The sequence below is a fragment of the Chelonia mydas genome, chromosome 24, assembly GCF_015237465.2.
Source record: "Chelonia mydas isolate rCheMyd1 chromosome 24, rCheMyd1.pri.v2, whole genome shotgun sequence".
NCBI classification, from domain to species: Eukaryota; Metazoa; Chordata; order Testudines; family Cheloniidae; genus Chelonia; species Chelonia mydas.
Genome location: NC_051264.2, coordinates 8,347,281 through 8,366,582, shown reverse-complemented (window position 1 = coordinate 8,366,582; position 19,302 = coordinate 8,347,281). Strand labels below are relative to the sequence as shown.

Genomic DNA, 19,302 nt, shown 5'->3' with positions numbered 1-19,302 from the left:
TGCTGGGCCTTGTGATCTGGATTGAGGCCCCAGCCGATTTCCCAGTGTGGGAGCTCCCAGCAAGAGGAAGGGGACGTTACCCCACTATCCCTTGCCTCAGGCACCCAAAATTCACTGCCCAATCTCCATGCCCTTGTGCCACCCCCAGTTTGAAGCCCTAGCCTGGGCGACTTCTGCAGGACAGGCTGCCAGCAGATGGCTACTGGCTGTTTATAGCATCGTCCCCTCAAGGCTCCTGCTGCTCAGGGAGATACACAGGGCCTCGCTTCCCTCGGCCAGCTAAATGCTATTTCTCAGGCTGTCACGCAACAGCTTTAGAAAACCTGCACCTGGCTCCATTAAAAAAATTCCAGAGACCCTGCTAGACCCCGAGTGGCAGACCCCTGGAATTGTTTAGCGGAAATGAGGCTTGTTCCAGTTCTCCCAGTCACCCACTGACTACAGTGGTGAGGGAATGAGCCCAGCAAGGCCTGTGGACTCACTCTGGCTACAGGGGGAGGTAGTGATGGCAGAGTTAGGGTCAGCAGGCCTCTCCCCCCACTAGCCAGCCCTTCTCCCCCAGGGGCCTCAATTTGCACTTGGAGCTGGCTAACCCAGAGCTTGACCCCCATGAACAGCAAAGGCCCTGACCCACTAATTATGCATCATCATCATCAGCCCCATTCTACAGCACGGTGCAAGAGGCAGAAGGAGGAATCCGACTAACATGATGTCTCAGAGTGAGAGGCAAGGTGGGCAACAGACCCCTGGCATCTTGCAGCCCAGTTCTAAGGCCTCCCTCCTCCCCACGCATCCCCCAGCCCCCAAGGACTTGGCTGACTCACTAGAAAATCTCTCAGTGGAACTTTTATTTAATAAAGAAACCAATGGCTGAGGTACACAGCTCTCCCAAACCTTGTTTGATCTCCCCCTGCTCACCCCCCAAAATGGGGCTGGGGTGAAAACAATGCACTCAGCTGGCAGGAAATGCCCATCTTCACAACAGGGCAGCCTCCGCAGTGAGAGACTTCCAAAGCCACTTTGGATAGAGGCATAAAGCTTTGGCCAATTCCCAGACAGGAACTTTGACGGAGCCAGCCAGGTACTCTCCCGTGGTCAGCAGGCTAAACACACTTTGCCCAGACTTCTCCTTTACGAAGCAAAGGAGACAATAAGAGGCAGAGATCTTCAAAGCCCCCACTTCTGGCCTAACTCAGCTCCCATCATCTCCAAGGGGAAGAGCAGTAAGTCCATGCAGAGCGCTCCAGAAACCGCCCCCTCCAAAACTCCCTACAAATGCTACATGCTGGGGCGGTTCTGCACAGAAGCAGATTCAGCCACAAAAAAAAAAAAAAAAAAAAAAAAAAAAACACGACCAGCTCAGTCTGCGTTTATTGAAACAAAAATGCAGCTCCAACGTTGGCAGCTTAAGAGGATTCTCACGTTCAAAAAGAAGAAACCTTTTATTTTAGTAAAGCAAGTGCTGTCAAAGCTCGGGGCGTCACAACCATCCTCCGGCCCCGTTTCTGCAGCAGAGAAAGCTCAGCCAGTCACGTCACCAGAGTGCCGGTGTCTCCCTCCTGCAGTGGGAAGGACGGCAGAGTGGAGCCTTTGGTGCAGGCGCCTTGCTCCGAGATTTAAACCAAAACCAAAGTCAGCGAGCGCAACCCAGCCAAATGGCCCGCAGAAGAGCGAGCGGGGGCCTCCCACCAGTCAGGGGAAGGAGGGGCTCAGCTGTCCAGAAGGAAGTGGGGCCCAGCAGGCCTGATACTGCTCTCAGTTACACCAGCAGCTATAGAGCAACTCAAATGCAGTCAGTGCAGTTACTCTGGATTTACACCAGGACAGCCCAGCAGCTGTCAACTGGGGACAGAAGGGGACTGCAACACGGCAACCCCCGGAACACCTGTATTCCACAGACCGTGATCCCTTGGGAGCGCCACAGAACCGCATGGCCGGAACCCCGGCGTCCGACTCAACAGACGCTGGCCGTTAGCCCCAGGATCTCTAGGACCAGCACCCTCCAAATGCAATGAAAACACCCACTCCCCATCCCAGCCCCCCGCATCCCAGAGAGCCCCCAAGAAGGGCAGTCACACAACAGCCTACTGCAGGGAGCCAGCAACATGCACTCGATGCGGTGCAGCCCCCGCCCCAAACACACATGCCCACAGATGAGGACAAGGTTACGATGCAAACCCGTCATTTCCGGACCCGGAGAAGGGGTGGGTCCCACAAGTCCCCAGTGGCTGTGGTCTCTCCTTCCACTTTCCCCGCAGTATTTTATTCTCCCGGCCCCGCCGGGAGTCCTCATGGTCGTCTCAATCCAGGCACCAACCTCCTAGGGACCAAAGGGAAGGCAAGAAAGCAGAGGCACTGAGTGCAACGCTCAAGAGTGCAGGGAGCTGCAGCGGCTTGCTTAAAATAGCCACCCGGAGTGCGTGCATTACAGCCTCAGACTGTAACTAGTGCCACTCCTTAACCTGCCCACGGGGGGCGCTATTGAGCGGCGCCTGCCCGCTCTCAGGGCAGCCATGCTGGCAAACACAAAGCACGGCAGTGCAGACAAGGCCTCCATGCACCATACAAGAGGGGCCCTTCCTCTGCCCTGAAAGCAGGATCCCGGAGACAGCCGGGGGCCCAGTACCACCGCAAATAGACTGAAACTTACGCACCACCCTCCGCGACGCCTCCGGCTCACTGCTGCTCGGGGAAGGGGTGGGGAGGGGGTCACAGCAAATCATCTTCGACCAGAATAACATCGTCGCCACTTCCAGACACAGACGCGGCTTCTGCACAGAAGAGGAGAGGCAGCGGGTAGAACAGGCGCAGCATCATGGCTCCCCGGCGCCGGCCTGCCACCAAGAGCGAAGTCACCGTGCAGCCAGAGTCTGTGCCCCCTTCTCTGGGGACAGGCTGCAGAGAGACAACCTGCTCTGTTCAGGAAGAGCCCTAGCCAGTGTCCAGCTGCTTCAAGGTGCAAGGAAGGACCAGCTCTCCCCACTTGTGCGCCCCGGTGCACTGAGAAACGAGAGTCATGCCGCAGCTGACGCTAAGAGCCCCCGTGCATCCATTTCACATCCCCTTCGCCTGGCTCTGTAGAGCAGGTGATCCATGCTGCAGCAACACCCAGTGGGCAGGTTCAGATCTCAATTACACCTAGCTTAAGCCGGAGAACCCCAGTCACCAACATGGGGCTGCTCCGGATTTACACCAGGAGAAATGAGAGCAGGCCTGAGCCCAGCGATGCAGGGGTGCCCGAAGTGGCACTGAGCACCTTCCCACGGCCCGCGCCACATTGAAAGGTAAGACGCATTGCCAAGGATTGCGGCCCTTGCCGGGAGGAGCAGATGTGGAGCTGGTGGAGATTACCAGTAGCTGCCACTACAAGCCAAACAAATCTCTGCCCCCTTGCAAGCAGGGAGGGGTGGGAGAGCACATGGGACACTCCTGCATCTCAGGGCTGCCAGTGCAGCAGAAATCTGTACTCCTTGTGCTTCCGACACCCCAGACCACAGTGCGGTGCCCATGGTGCCCTCTGTACCTCTCCTCCGGTCCCTCAGCCCCCCTTCCTCCTCCTCGCTGTCAGAGGAGCTGATGAGGACAGGGCTTTGGAGGGAATCGCCGGCAGAGCCTGAGCCGCTGCAGAAGACCGAGGAGTTGGACCACTCTTCTGAAGTGGAGAGGTAATAGAAATAGCCCCGGGGGGAGTAGCAGCTGGTGTCCCCAGAGGCCAAGGCAGTAGGGAAGCTGGCGTTTGAGGTGCTGGAGCCTTTGCTTGAGAGGGAGATGAGAGAGGCCTCTCCCGAGAAGGCGGTGGGATGCGTGGAATCAGCAGGACTAGATGTCCACTTGTCATCTGCTGCTTGGCTCCCGGTGGCTGGCAGAGACCCCCCGGCCTCCAACACCCCCTCGCTGCTACAGCCCCCTGAGCCATTCTGCTTTTCACCGCCAGCTGGCAAGGCGAGAGCCTCTGAGTCCCGCAGAGGGCAGGAGGGAGCCGAGATCCGTAGGGACCAGAGCGAGGGCATGACTGTCTTCTGGGAGGGTGGTTCTGTGGGCTCGGTGTCACTTCGGAGCTGCTCAATGGAGTTATCTACCAAGCCAAAGGCACATATTACATGGGGGGGGGGGGGGGGGGGGGGGGCTGGGCCACGCTCTCTCCTCTGCGTCTTCAGCACATGGACACAAGCTCCCTACTGCCTCCCCCCACCCCACCAGGTCTCTAACACCAGTCTCTTCTCTGTCCCATTGTGCCACTGCGGGCACAAGATCCTTCTCCTCTGCAGCTACTGCTGTGTGAAACAGCCTCCCCTCGATTTCTGCTCTTCACCTTTCCCCACTTATCTCCTCCTGGCCTCCTTGCTGCCCGGTCTAAGCCTAGAGGGGGTTTCTTGAACCTTTCTGCCCCAACTCTCCTCCCCATCACAGCTAGAAGTAATTTTTCTCCTTTGCCTAACGGATTATTTAACCCCTGCAGAGCGTTTGAGGGATACACGCTTTGTATCTCGTGTGGACAGAGGCTGTATATTTCCGAACGTTCATCCAAACCAGCAAATGACCCGTGTCCCATGATGCAGAGGAAGACGAAAATCCCCCAGGGTCTCTGCCAATCTGACCTGGGGGAAAAAAATTCCTTCATGCCCCAAATATGGCGATCAGTTAGACCCTGAGCAGGCAAGATGCACCAGACAGACACCTGGGAACAAATTCTCTGTAGTAACTCAGAGCCCTTCCCACCCAGGGTCCCATCACTGGCCACTGGAGATATTTGCTCATAGCAGTCGCGGGTAGGCCATGTGCCACTGTAGGCAATTGTCATACCATCCCCTCCATAAACTTGTCACACCCAGTCTTACGCACACAGCCACTTGCAAAAAGTCAAGTCCGACTGAAATGACATTCCCAGCCTTCTCACTAGATCCCAGAAAACAGAGCTGGAAGCCCGGTTTTGGTTCCCATCCGTCGGCAGGATTAGCCCCTACAAGTATGTTCCTTCTCTTGCGTTAGGACCAGGGAGCTTTAAAAACAGCCCTCTCCATCCAGCGCTTGGAATAAGGGAATTAGCACCAGTTATTAAACACTGGAAGGATTTGCAAAAAATCTCCATTTTAATTACCCCATTTACTTTTTGCCTTTCAGGCAGCTTCAGGGCAATTACATGTATTACAGCAGCACCTTGAGGCCACAATCGAGATCAGGGTCCTATCAGGCCAGGTGCTGCACAGACATGAGACAGTCGCTGCCCTGAAGAGCTCACAAATGGGAGTAGACAAAGGAGGGAGAGGGAAGGGAAACTCGGGCACAGAAGTGACTTGCCCAAGGCCACAGAGCAGATCAGTGGCAGAGCCAGGAATAGAATCTAGATTCCTAGGTCTTCATCCAGTGCCCTACCCACTAGGTCACACTGCCTGTAAAGTTGACCAGCCAGTTTCTAATTCGCAAGCATCTGGCACAGAGTTCTCTTAGGGCTATGAAGTGCAGAGGAATTAGTAAATACCTCTCCCATCCACACCTAAGGAAGTGTATTTTAAAAGGAACTGCGTGAATATTGTCCAATTAATGTTGAATTTTGTGAAAATCCTTGAAACAAAAAGGTAAGTGCCGGGCCTGAAATGGTTGGTTCTGTTTTTCCCTAGAGATTCAATTTTTTTGCCCCATTTATGTGGCAGAAGGGGAGAATCAGGTCTCAAACAAAGGAGAAAGCCTTAATTCCCAGTTCTTTTGCTCCCTCTGGTATCTTGGGGAGCGGGGGCACATGAAGAGCCAGAGATGTAGCTATTGATGTGATGTGGAAGGTGCCCAGACACTATGGTGACTGGCAGCAAGATACAACCCTAAGGCAGACAGATTCTGTTGGAGCAGCCGCCCCCAGGAAGGGCAGGTTGCTTCAGCCCATCACAATGGCGTACCTGAAAGGCTGACGCAGGTCTCCGACAGAAGGCTCTCGAGGGAGGTCCCTGCAGCATTCCCCTGAGCAACAGAGAGAGGCAGCGTTAATCCGATTACTGTGCCCGTGGATAAACACCTCCTCGCTGTCGGGATCCACAGCGCAGAACCAACCAGGGCCCGTCGAGGGGAGAGGAAACCAGCCCCGAGGCAGGGATCTCCTACACCATGGCGCTGCCGCTCCTGCCCGTGGCAGACAGAGCCAGCTGGCGCTGCAGCTTTCACAGCAGGGGGAATATGCATTGCTCCACCTGGAGCGAGAAGGGTTTACTTAGGATGTGGTCCTCTGCGTTCGAAAAACACGGACGCTGTTTTACAGCCACTCTTTCGGGGGGCGTCCGTCCCGCTGGCCTGGGGCAAACAGACTCAGCGATGATCTAGCCTTAGAACAAGGAGCGGGACATGGGGGGTAGGCGAACAGCTGGAGGTGCGACTCCTGGCTCAGGGAGAGGTACCCGCGCTAGCTTTGCTCAAGCTAACGGGCTCGTAACAGCGGCAGAGCTGCGGCGGGCACAGGCAGCAACTCGGACCGGCTGCCCGACTGCAATCCCACCAAAGGCTTTGGGCACGAACTCGGGCCGCCGGCCCATGCAACCGCAGCCATGCTCCTATCTTGATCAAAGCTCGCGCGGGCACATCAGCCGGAGCTGGAAATTACACCTCCAGCTGCAGGAGTGCCCGAGATGCCACGGCTGCCTGCATCAGGGCAGCCTGAGAGCAGAGGGCACCTAGAGCCCCTCCCCTCCGCCCAGACGTCACTTCCTCAGGCTCCTTTTCCTCCAGGCCGCGAATGGGACCATTACAGCTGCTCGCCAGTGGTGGTTCCAGCCCTTCCACGGGGTTAGCGATTGACTAACCAGCATCTTCTGGAACGCCTCGGCCGTGGCCTCCTTCCCCATCTGGGGGGCGCCGTCCCCCGCAGCGCCATCCTCCTCTTGCAGACACCGCACGGCGTGACCCAGCCGGACCAGCTCCCCCCCTATATCAAGGCTCTGAAGGGAAAGAGGAAGGGGCAGAGAGTTGCAGGCTGACGACAGCACAAGGGAAGAGACTAAGGGGGTGCAGCTCGGAGAAGGGAGCAGGTGCCAGAGAGGAAGCAGCACTGGTGGTTTGGGGAATGATACAGGTTGGAGAGAGAGAGAGAGACACGGACAGGAGTTTGACTGAATCCTGATCTCAATATAGGCAGAGACGAGCCCACCCCGGGCTTGCCAGGCTCTGGCTGCCAGCGGCCGCACCAAGGGGAGTGGAGATGCAGAAACGTGCTGCTTTACAGACCCCTTGCCAGCAAGTGCTGTGTTTGTAAGGAGAGAACGCAGCCTGCCAGACAACCCAGCCTCCGGAGCTCACCTGTCCCTGGCTGGTGTCATACAGCTGGATGCGTGGCCAGGTACAGACCCCAGACTGGATGTAACTGGAAATCTTCGCCAGCAGGGGCTTCCACTCGGCACAACAGGTGAGGCGATCGAATTCGTCCAGGGCGTCCTCTTCCCACCGCTCCCCTGTGGGGAGAGACTGCGTAGCAGAGGCTGGGGTTGACTCCCCGGGACACAGAGAGAGAACCCCACGGAGCTAAGTGCAGGCGGGTCTGGAAATGGGAGATTTCCGCATCAAGAGCCGCCTCCCTCTGGGCGCTGGCCAAGCCCAGTGGGACTATCCCCCCGGCAGCCCGTCTGGTTCCCTCGCGGGGACACGTCCCAGCAGAGAGCACCTCGCCCACAGCTTCGCAACTCACCCGCGGGGGCGATCCCAGCAAGGCTGCACTCGATGGCCTGGAAGGGCAGACTCAGGAAGTCACTCCTAGTGGAAAGGGAGGGGAGGAACCACTGTGAACAGCGATATGACCCTAGCGCCCGGAGGCCCCCCCAGATGGTGAAATAGGTCAGGTCTGCCCTGCTAAGCCGCATCTCTCTGGGTTAGCAGGGATCTGCACGTGCAAATGCGGGATCCCTGCGGCGTCACTGCACCCACCCTCGCCCTTCACGTTCAAGGAGCTCCACACCCCGTACAGTCGTTAGCTTGGCCCTTCAACCCCCTTGAGATAGGGGCTCTCCCCATTTTACAGAAACTGAGGTGCAGAGCGAACCAGGAGGCTTCCCCAGAATCCCACAGCAAATCAGCGGCAGCAATGGGACCCAGGAGTCCTGCTCCACGCCCCCCCCTTCCCTCCGCCCTAGCCTACGCTCTCCCTCTTCACCGCCCTCCCCACTGCACGTACCGCAAGGCTCGCAGCACCTCCAGCGGGGCTTCCCCGTTATCCCCAAAGTCGACATAATACAGATCCAAGTTGCCGTTCTCCAGGGTGCCCAGGACTCGGGCCCGGTACCAGGCGCCGTGATCAGCGTACGGGGCAGCCACAATGTCGCCTACTCGGGCGGTCGGGAATTCGGGCTGGCGAGACAGAAGGAGGGGCAGGGAGTCACATGCGCAGGTTCTCGGGGCTAGAACAGGAAGCGATGCAGGTTCAAGCAGCAGGGGAGGAAGAGAAGGATTAACTCCTCTTCGGCTAGTGGGCGTGGGGGAGGCACACCATTCCCTTCGGCTGCGGCAGGTTTACCCAGCCGTTGCGTCAGGTGGGGCATGGCACGGCAGATGCTCACCGACTGGCTGCTACTCCCATAGTACTGGGACATCTCACAGGTCAGCTTGTCGAGCTGCAGGCTGCGGGAGCCGACGATCTGGATCCAGAAGTGGCTGGGGTTCTCTGAGGCCGAGACGTAAACCTCCAGGTGTTCGTCCGCGTGGAAGCTGAAGTCAGGGCTGGGGACTGAGAGGGGCACGCTGCACTGAGCAACAGGGGTAGGGGAGGCCCAGGGTGACCCAGAGAGGGAGGCAGAGGGTATGAGCGAAGCTCTGGAAGTCCAAGCGTGGGCTGCTGATCCAGACAGAGGGACAAGGGTCTTGGGGTGGGCGGGGGGAGACATTTCACCGCATGCTAGGACCGTTGAGGAGCGACGCACAGGTAGATCTGCAGGCACCGCGCTGGTCTCCACCCAGCTCGCAGGAGAGGAGTGGCACACCGCGACCCTGCTCAGAGCAGGTTTGTGGAGGACAAAGTGGGAGCAGCCAGCTAAGATACCTTCCATCCTGGCAGGACGGCAAAGGCGCCCCCCGTGAGGAAGGGTCTCGGTGCCCTAAAGGACATGGACAGAGTGGCATGTGGTCCCACTGGGCAGGGCAGCTGCTGAGAGTCAGGGCTGCGGTGCAAGGGAGAGGGCGAGCCCCAGGGACCCAAGCCTCAGGCAATCCACAGACTGACGACTGCGTGACATGCAGCCCCAACCCTTTTCTCTTTACAGCTGCTTTTCTCCAGGAGAGCACCCTATGCAGACACCTAACCCACACTGAACAGATAGGGAAACCAAGGCACAGAGTGGGGAGGGCGCTGCTCCGAGGCCAGCGAGTCAATCGAAGAGCCAGGATGAGAACCCAGGAGTCCTAGGTCTCAGCGGCCAGCCCATGCCCCTCAAAGGGCTAGGGCAGCAACCCCAGTGGCCGTACGCCACGCACCCTCTGTTTAAGCCAGCCCTGGAGAAAACCGCTCCACTCACCCTCAAACATGGGCACTGCCTGGCTGGGCTCCATTACCGGCTCCTCTGGGGACTCACTCTCAGCTCTGAGCTCCTGTGGTTGGTCCAAGGCTTCTGCAGCCAGCAGCCGGTCTCCATCCCCTGCCCCTTGCTGAGGGCTCACCGGCTGGCAGAGGGCCTCGCCGCTGGGGCATGGCAGCTCCCCCTGCTGCCCGGGATCCTCTCTCCTCATGCCCAAGGGCTGCTTGCGCAGGCACCGGGCTGCCGCCGACAGGGCCAGTTTCTTTCGAAACATGTCGTCCTCCGAAAGCTTTTCCAGGATCAGTTGCTTTGGGAGATGAAGGGGGAGAAGGGTGTTTGGCTCACAGCCACCAGCCCATGCGGAAGGAGACCCTGTGACAGGGTAACCCCCACATTGGCCATAGAGCAGTGCCCTATCTTCACATTATGGGCATGTCCTGCCTCAGTTTCCCTTTCATCCACTCCAACCTAGTTCTTCCCCTCCTTCCTAGGGATTTCTGAACAAGCCTTCCTGCAGCTTGGCAGCGTTCTCCTGCTCGAGCCCGTCCTGAGAGCTCATCGCCAGCAGCTCCCAGCTCAGCGACCTTTTCTTAAGCCAGACCGGGAGACAGCCGACCAGTCCCTCTTAAAGAGGGTAGTCACCCCAGACCCACCTTGGCAGCATTCACCTCCTTGCGGGTCCCCGAGAGGCTGATGAGCCGGGTCAGACACAGGGTGCTGTCTGTCTCCTTCTCGCAGACCACTCTGGCCCCTGAGCTGCGACAGATGGCTCGCACCGTCTCGCCGCCCCTGCCTGAGAGAGGCAACGAGAAGTAGGTTACTCACTCAGCAACCGCAGCACAGAAACTACAGAGAACCCCGCCGAAGAAACGGCGCTGAGGGGAACGTCCACTCCCCCAGAGTCATTTTTCTTGTGGCCAGAACACAAGCGCCTCCAGAAATTTGGGTTTTGGCTGCTCCGCTCCAAGGAGATGTTTTTAGCGAAGGATGAATGGCTGACGGCACCCAGATGCTGCAGCGATGGGCACCACCATAAGAACTTAGACAGATCCAACTGCAATTTTGGAAGATGCTGGTTGCCGCTCAGCGTAGGTCTACATTGCAATCAAAGGCCCAAGGGCAGCAAGTCTCAGAGCCTGGGGCCAATGACACAGGCTTGTGCTATGGGGCTAAAAACAGTCGTGCAGATGTTCAGGCTCAGGCTGAAGGCCAGGTCCCGAAACCCGCCGGCTCCAGCCCAAGCCTCAATGTCTACACTGCTGTTTTTAGCTCTGTAGCATGAGCCCGAGTCAGCTGACCCAGGCTCTGAGATTCATGGCCACGGGTTTTCCATTGCAGCCTATAGGTACAGCTAGCTAGTAACAAGCGCTCCAGCACGACACATGGGGTACAGGGCCATCCTTCAGATGTGATGCAAATTCCAGGGCCTGATCTCTCGTGCTTTGTGAAAGAGGCAAGGAGTTAAGCCCCATTTTGCTGGCTAAATTCCGACTGAGGCAACCACAGCTGGGCTTCCTGTATTTCCGTGTTATCTTAGATACATATCTAGCCCCCAACACTGAACTAGCCAAGCACCACATAGTCTTTAAGGGTATTTATACTCACAGCCCTCCTGTGAGGCAGGGCAGGGCTCTTATTGCCCTGGTACAGGTGAGGAAACTGAGGCACGGAGATTAAATGACTGGCACAAGGTCACACAGGAAGTCAGTGGTGGAGAAGGGAGTTGAACCCAGATCTCTCACAGCCCAAGCCAGTTTCCAGCTGGTCAGGGCATAGTCTCCTTCCCCTCCTGTGTCTCCATCGAACAAAAGCAGTATTCTACCCCAGAGATGTCAGTCCTGTGGTTGGCGATTCACCCTAGCTTTATAAATACAGGCTTCCAAAGTGCGCCAGGATCAAAGTGCAAAATAAAGGTGCTTAGATTTGAGACACTGCAGTTTGATAAACTGAGGCAGCATAATGAGACTTCTTGTCACCCTAAGGAGCCAATGAGTGGAGAAGGGGCATAACTATTCAATCCCGGGCTCTGAATGCAGATTTACTGTTATGTCTCAATATTTCTCCCAAGCCCCCCTACCCAGGAATAGGAACAGCAAACGCTCTGGTCAACAGACTGAAGCCGTATGTAGCAGTCACCATGTTTCAGCACAGCTGCGGTCAGTGCTTCTGGAGCAGCTTTAAAAACCAGCCCCCGGGTCATTTCTGCCCAGGCCCTTTGCATTTCTTCTGGTGGCTAATGGGAGGTGGGTGGGTAAGTCTCTAGCCAGTTACCGATAATCCTGCCAACGGCTCTCTGCGGCACAAAGAACTGCTCTGACACAGGGGCGTTGTCCACCAGGATCTGGTGGATAGCAGCTTTCGCTCTGCACACCTGGACGGGGAAGCCACTGATCAGCAACACCCGCTCCTCACCGGAGTCCTCCACATCAATGTGAGCGCCCGTCTCCTTCCTCAGCTGCGGAGACACAGGACATGGAAGTCTAGCAAGGTTCTCCAGCAGAGGGGATGGTTTAGCAGACTGAGCATCAGCTTTAAAACTCAGACCTCTTGGAAATGCGATCGATTCAGCCTTTGTCCCTTGGAGCCTGTTAGCGTGGGTGGATCTTTAAAAGCCAAGGGATGGGCATTAACATCCAGTGGCACATTTTATAGCAGTATTGTCCTCCCCTTGCATCTGTGCCCAAATCTTCCCCTCCCCAGGCTGCTGGGCCAGTTGCCAACCTGGCTGCAACAGCTTATACAAAGAGTTTGCAAAGATCTTTGGGATTCTCAGGGATGGAGTTGGGGGGCTAGAGGGAAGAATACACTGAAGCCAATGGTAGGGCCAGGCACTGATGCCGGACTCGCTAACCGCTGTCCACTTGCCTGTTTGATACTGGCGCCCTGCCGTCCGATGATCAATTTCACAGCCTCCTGGGGGATCTTCATCTCAATTTCAATGTCATCCTCTCCTACGAAGGTCAGCCGCTCCTCTGAGCACAAGCCACAGTAAACAGGTTAAACAGGCTAACGCATCCACCCCCGAAAGCCATCTTCCCCACAGCCTGAAGATGGACCATCCCGCTAGTTCAGCAGCTCCAGGACAGAAGAGAAGGGGAATCTGCAGAGCTCCAGAGTACTGAGACATTTAACCTTTCAGTGCTAAGTGTGTTTGCATTTCCTCAAGCACCAGGCAGGATCCGGGAAGGAATTAGCAGGAGGGTGAAAGGATTTTAGCTTCTTTCAGGGATGGCATTATAGAAAGCACAGAGGAAATTCAGAACAGACAAAGCTGCTCAGAAAGCAGGCCTCCTGTCCCCAGGGATCACCCCCGGATATGCTGCCAGCTCTCTCTTTCGCATGGGAGAGGCTTATTTCTGAGCACCTGCCAACATTTGGCAAGGCTGGGGATGAGGTGGAGGTGGAAGGAGGCCGTGTAATTAATAATTCGAGCCTAAATGCAACACACAAGCTGTTAGTCACCACACAACAACGGAGTCTCGGCCACCCGAAGGTCATCGCTACGGGGTGATGCATACATACCTCGGCTTTCTCGGTACCTGCGATACAAGATGTACAGGACAGTTGCGCTGGCAGGGATCCCGAGGGCCAGAGCGATTTTCTGAAGGGTTGTCAGGTTGGTCCAGTAACCCTGGTCTGTTGACATCTTTCCCAGACTGATGGACCACGTTCTAATTGGGAGGGGGGGAGAAGAGGAATTCTCTTAGCCACAACAGCAGCCCCTCTTCCTGAGACCATCACAATTGGCATGACTGGCAGTCCCAATGGGCACAGACTCCACTAGCCCTGGGCACTGCCAGACCAGGACAAACCTCAAAACGCGACTGGCGCATGCCAGGACTTGTTCAAGCTGCTCACAGATAGCCGCAGGCTTTTAAGCCTTCTGCGGGATCGCTCTGCATCACAAATCTGATCTGTCAAGGTGTACGAACCGTAACTGTCAGGCTGCACTCTTCCAAACCAGGGGGGAGATCAGAGAAACAGAAGCACAAGTCTTTTGCACGCAAGTAACACTGCTATTGGTGGGAGAGAAAGGATAGGCCAGTAATCTGGCAGGTAACATTTAATCAGAGTCAGCTGGACTTGACACTAAGCACAGTTACCATTCTTGTGAAATAAAGGAACTGGCAGGCCAAGCAGCTTGTGGCATCAGGTTCTCTCAACAGCACAGCTCAGCTGTTGAGCAAACCTGCACAAGGAGGAGTAGAAACTTGTGCACCTGACAATCAATCATGGGAACTACCACCAACCATGGGAACTACCACCGGGGATCAGGCACAAGGTCCAGCTAATGTGGTACCTTGGTTTCCACCACCTGCTCCTGGGAAGACGTGAGCAGGGACTTAGGCATGGGCAAAAGCATTTTGAGTGTTGGCATTTTATATTTTGTTTTTAATCAGAGCTGAACTCCTGCAATCAGACACCCCCTATTCTGCTGCCCTTAATGCCAACACCCCAGATCCACAATCACCTCCTTCCACGCCAACCCACCTGCCCCCATCCAGCCCTACATTCCACCCTCTCCAACAGCATATCTAACCCCCAGACCACTCACCTCTGTGCCATTACATCCAACCCACTAGAGCCAACCCAGCCCACCCCACCATGCCACGCACCTCAGCTCCACACCCCATGCAGCCAGTGTGCCTAAGCCAACCCCAACCCACACATGCTAGCCTGCCCTACTTCCTCACGCCAAAGCCCTGCCAGGCTGCTGCTGTGCGGCCAGGCCTGGCTTCCCCAAGGACACCCCATCTCCTCCATAATACAGCTCCCTAAACACCCCCACTATACTACCCCCCAACATCCCTCAGCTACCCCCAAGCAAGCCCCCTTGGGGGCCCTGGATCCAGCTGCTCTGGTCCCCCCCCCCCCCAGATCACCATCCCACCTTTCCCCCCAGCACACGACGCCCCAGCACACGAGGTTTCCCCCATACCTTACCCCCCGCATTGTCCCAGGGTCACCCCCACTCCAGATCTCTCCCCTCTCACATCCCAGGTCTCCCCACTCCATGCCAGGCCCCCTGCTCCCTTGGCTACTGCAGCCCCCACTCCACCCCATGCCAGACCCCCCTCCCCCAGCCACCCCCACAGTCCCCGCAACCCCCCACCCCGTGCCAGCCCCTTGGACCCCGCCCCCTTGGTCCCCGGAACCCCCCACCCCATTGGTCCCCGGAACCCCCCGCCCCAAGCCAGCCCCTTGGATCCCACCCCCTTGGTCCCCGCAACCCCCCACCATGCTGCACCCCCTTGGTCCCTGCAACCCCCCGCCCCGAGCCAGCCCCACCCCGGCCCCTTGGTCCCTGCAACCCCCCCACCCCGAGCCAGCCCCCTTGGTCCCTGCAACCCTCCCACCCTGCCGCACCCCCTTGGTCCCTGCCGCACCCCCTTGGTCCCCTGCAACCCCCCACCCCGAGCCAGCCCCCTTGGTCCCCGCAACCCCCCGCCCCGCCCCCTTGGTCCCTGCGACCCCCCACCCCGAGCCAGCCCCCTTGGTCCCTGCAACCCCCCGCCCCGAGCCAGCCCCACCCCGGCCCCTTGGTCCCTGCAACCCCCCCACCCCGAGCCAGCCCCCTTGGTCCCTGCAACCCTCCCACCCTGCCGCCCCCCCTTGGTCCCTGCCGCACCCCCTTGGTCCCCTGCAACCCCCCACCCCGAGCCAGCCCCCTTGGTCCCCGCAACCCCCCACCCCGCCCCCTTGGTCCCTGCGACCCCCCACCCCGAGCCAGCCCCCTTGGTCCCTGCGACCCCCCGCCCCGAGCCAGCCCCACCCCGGCCCCTTGGTCCCTGCAACCCCCCACCCCGAGTCAGCCCCACCCCGGCCCCTTGGTCCCTGCGACCCTCCACCCTGCCGCACCCCCTTGGTCCCCTGCAAGCCCCCGCCCCGCGCCAGCCCCCTCACCTGTCTCCGCCGTCGTAGTCACCGGCTCCGCTCACCTCCCTCTCCTCAGCCCCGCCTGCCCGCACGCGCTCACAGCAGCCAACCCCGCCCCTTCCCCCAATCACAGCACCGCCCCTCCTCTCTGAACCAATCGCTGCACGGGTGGCCGGGAGAGCCACACGGCTGCTGCTCCCCCAAGGCCAATCAGCTCCCACGCCTTCTAACCAATGGGAGGCTAGGCTAGGCGGGTACCCAGCCAATAAGACAGAGGTATTGACCGAGCGGGTCCCGCCCCGCATCTTGAACTGAGGGCGGGGGTCACTGCTGAGAGCTCCCATGATGCACTGGGGTGGCGAGGAGGGGGCAGCAGCCCCCTGAGAGCTCCCATGATGCACTGGGGTGGCGAGGAGGGGGCAGCAGCCACCTGAGAGCTCCCATGATGCACTGGGGGGGCGAGGAGGTGGCAGCAGCCGTCTGAGAGCTCCCATGATGCACTGGGGTGAGGAGGGGTAGCAGCTCTCTGAGAGCTCCCATGATGCACTGGGGTGAGGAGGGGCAGCAGCCCTCTGAGGAGCCCCATGATTAGGGCCCTACCAAATTCATAGCCATGAAAAGTGTCACAGACCATGAAATCTGGTCACGCCCCCCCCCGTGAAATCTGGTCTTCTGGGGGCTTGTACCCTGTACAGTACAGATTTCACGGGGGAGACCAGCGTTTCTCAAACTGGGGGTCCTGACCCAAAAGTGACTTGCAGGGAGGTCACAAGGTTATTGGGGGGAGGGGGGGTTGCTGTACTGCCACCCTTACCTCCGCGCTGCCTTCAGAGAGCGGCGGCTGTTAGGCGGGCGCCCAGCTCGGAAGGCAGCGCCCTGCCAGCAGCAGCGCAGAAGTAAGGGTTGCAATAGCATCCCATGCCGGAGCCCCCCGATGAGCCCCACTCCCCCTGCCCCTGGACCACCCCAACAAGCCACCTGCACCCAGATCCCCACCCTACCAAGCCCCAACCAGCTGCACCTGGATCCGCGCCCCACTCCCCGAGCATCTGGACCGCCCACTGAGCTCCCCACACCCAACCCCGCCCGCCGAGCTCTATCCCCCCCACTCAGCACCCCCTGCTGAGCCCCAACCACCTTCACATGGACCCCCCTGCAGAGTCCCATTACCGACGCACCCAGAACCCCCCAACAAGCCCCTGTGCATCCAGATCCCCCCTCTGCACCCGGATCCCCCACTGAGCCACCTGCACCCAGATTGCCCCTTTCAACCCACACCTGGACCCCCCCACACTAAGCCCCTCCACACTTGGATCCTGCCTTGCTGAGCCTGCCTGCTCACACCTGGTGCACTTGGCACAGAGGGGCAGGGCCCTGGGGTGTTTCTGGGGCAGGCCTGGTCCTTGCATTGTGTTGGGTGCAGCCTCACTGCTGAGTCTGTGTCCCGGAGTGGGGAGCTGCACAGTGTCCTGTGCTCCCCAATGCCATGCTGGAGCCTCCACATTTGACAAATAAAATTTGCAGAATTTTAAAATATTATGCACAGAATTTTTTGGCACAGAATGCCCTCAGGAGTACCATGTGGACACTAAGGTCTCATTTATTCTGGAATAGAGTATCCACATGGGGAGCTGTTCCAGAATAGCTATACCAGACTAATTATTCCCTATAGCTATGCCAGTCAATTCCCCTATGTAGACAAACCCCAAATTCCCAAATCTCCATTGTATACAGTGGTGTATTAATGCCTAGGCCAACAAGGCCTAGGGTGGCAAATTTATAATAGCAGCCAGAGGCTGCTTCCCCCAGTGCTGGTTTGCGCCCTCTGCCCCTGCCCCAACTCCACCCTTCCCCGCCCCCATTCCCCGCCCCCTCCCTGCCCCTCTTGGTTCCCTTCCCCAAATCCCGGCCCCGCCTCCTCTCCTGAGCGCGCCGCGTTCCCCCCCTTCTCCCCTCCTTTGCGAAGCTGTTTCACATGCAAGCACTGGCAGGGAGCGGGGAGAAGCAGGACCCAGCAGCGCGCTCAGGGGAGGAGGCGGAGCGGAAGTGAGCTGGGGCAGGGGGGAGCTGCTGGGAGGGGGCGGCAATTATTTCTGGGCCTAGGGGTGGCAAAATCATTAATCTGCCACTGATTGCATACAGTTCTACCTCCCTACCACTTAGAGGGAACAGTCCGGTGCTCAAGCAGCTCAATCTGTTGAGTTTAGCCAAGAGAAGGTTAAGGAGTAATTTAACCCCAGTTTATTTAAAGTACCTACAACAAACAATTGATACTGGGCTCTTCAACCTGGCAGAGAAAGGTATAACACGATCCAATAGCTGTGAAGCTAGGCACATTCAGACCGGAAATCAGGCTCAAATTTTTAATGGCGAAGGAACCATTGGAACAACTTCCTTACAGTTGTAGCAGATTCTCCATCCTGGGCAATATTAAATCAAATTGGATGTTTTTCTAAAAAAATTTAGTTCAAACAGAAATGAATTCAGTGAACTCCTATGGCCTGTGGGCACACTAGATGATCACAGTAGTCCCTTCTGGTTTCGTAATCTACGTAATCTCTTCCATTAGAAACCAACGAGCCAGGAAAGAATCCTTTAGGACGGTGGTTTTCAAACTTTTTTTCTGGGGACCCAGTTGAAGAAAATTGTTGATGCCCGTGACCCAAGGGAGCTGGGGATGAGGGATTTGGGGTGTGGAAGGGGCTCAGAGCTGGGGCAGAGGGTTGGGGTGCAGGGGTGAGGGCTGCAGGGTGGGGCCAGGAATGAGAGGTTCAGGGTGTGGGAGGGGGCTCTGGGCTTGGGCAGAGGTGCGGGAGGGGGTCAGGGCTCTGGGCTGGGGATGCAGGCTTTGAGGTGGTGCCAGGAATGAGGGGTTTGGGTTGCAGGAGGGGGCTCCAGGTTTGGGGGGCTCAGGGCTGCTGCAGGGGATTGGGGCATGGGCTTACCTCAGGCGGCTCCTGGTCAGCAGCGCAGCGGGGGTGCAGAGGCAGGTTTCCTGCCTGTCCTTGCACCGCGGACCATGCTGTGCCCCAGAAGCGACCAGCAGCAGGGCCGGCTCCTAGTCGGAGGCGCGCAAGCAGCTCTGTGCAGCTCTCGCCTGCCGGTAGCGCCCCCCCGCCAGTTCTCGCCCACAGGCACCCACCCCCCCCAGCTACTGCTAAGGGGTGATCTCCACCTGGGCAAGACATGAGATCTCAGAGAATGAGCCTGCTACAAAGGTAACATTCCAAGTCTCTGGCCCATGTTAGGGATTTCCAAATAACCCAAGGGCATGTGGCTGAAAGCAAGATGCAGGAGAGAATAAGGATGGCAATGGACATTTCCAGAGCACCTATCACGGCAAAGCACTTTACAGATTATACGGGTCACTAGTTCATCTACCACTGAAATGCAGCCACCTCTGCTATCAAACAACGGCAGCTGTTTAACAGCACACAACATCATCCGGTGGAACTGAAAGGGCAGTTAAGGCAGGAAGAATGTAACCACCCAAGTATGAACTTAGCCAGGACATTGGGGTTACTATCCTTACTCTTGCTAACAATGCCATTGGGATGTTCAATGGCCATAGGAGGTCAAGGCATTCGTTTTAAGTCTATTATGTCCCCCTACTCCATGTTGGCTGCAGTAGTTACTCAGAGTCAAGAACACCCCAAAGCGAGTCACCAAACCCAATTCCTGAAACATCTGGGTTCCCGCCCCCAAGTACTAACCACCCCTAACCCTACATAGTGCCAAAAGGCAGGCAGCATGGCTGAAAGCACATTACTGGGGCAGTAGCATCTTTCTCACACAGTGACGATGGGCTACTATGCACCATAGGGCTGGGGTGGCCAACCTGTGTCTCCAGAGCCCCATGCGGCTCTTCAGAGGTTAACATGCGGCTCCTTGTCTAGGCACCGACTCCGGGGCTGGAGCCAACTTTCCAATGTGCCGGGGGGTGCTC

The 19,302-nt window shown here is 57.7% G+C and overlaps 1 protein-coding gene across 4 annotated transcripts; it reads right to left on the bottom strand.

Annotated features, from left to right (window-relative positions):
• Positions 1-828: 828 nt before the first annotated feature.
• On the bottom strand, positions 829-15,503 carry TDRKH (tudor and KH domain containing). 4 transcript variants are annotated; one of them, XM_043535278.1, is made up of 15 exons: positions 15,384-15,503; positions 13,002-13,150; positions 12,345-12,451; positions 11,751-11,934; positions 10,133-10,272; positions 9,480-9,786; positions 8,529-8,695; positions 8,147-8,319; positions 7,664-7,728; positions 7,279-7,430; positions 6,786-6,920; positions 5,892-5,952; positions 3,524-4,075; positions 2,655-2,771; positions 829-2,320 (listed from the first exon to the last, which is right to left on the bottom strand). In XM_043535278.1, the coding sequence occupies exons 2-14, from the start codon at positions 13,123-13,125 to the stop codon at positions 2,710-2,712; spliced, it is 2,229 nt and encodes a 742-aa protein (XP_043391213.1). In that variant the 5' UTR covers positions 13,126-13,150; positions 15,384-15,503; the 3' UTR covers positions 829-2,320; positions 2,655-2,709. The 4 variants fall into 4 exon arrangements, with proteins under 4 accessions (XP_043391213.1, XP_043391212.1, XP_037739180.1 ...); XM_043535277.1 differs by having other exon boundaries at positions 2,651-2,771; positions 15,384-15,498; XM_037883252.2 differs by having other exon boundaries at positions 2,655-4,075; positions 15,384-15,498.
• Between the last annotated feature and the right edge of the window lie 3,799 nt (positions 15,504-19,302).

Coding starts and splice junctions, on each gene's coding strand:
- TDRKH (XM_037883252.2), bottom strand. CDS start 13,125: ATGTCAACAGACCAGGGTTACTGGACCAACCTGACAACCCTTCAGAAA. Junction 8,320..8,528: donor ATGGGAGTAGCAGCCAGTCG/GTGAGCATCTGC, acceptor CTGTCTCGCCAG/CCCGAATTCCCGACCGCCCG. Junction 7,431..7,663: donor TGCTGGGATCGCCCCCGCGG/GTGAGTTGCGAA, acceptor CTCTCCCCACAG/GGGAGCGGTGGGAAGAGGAC.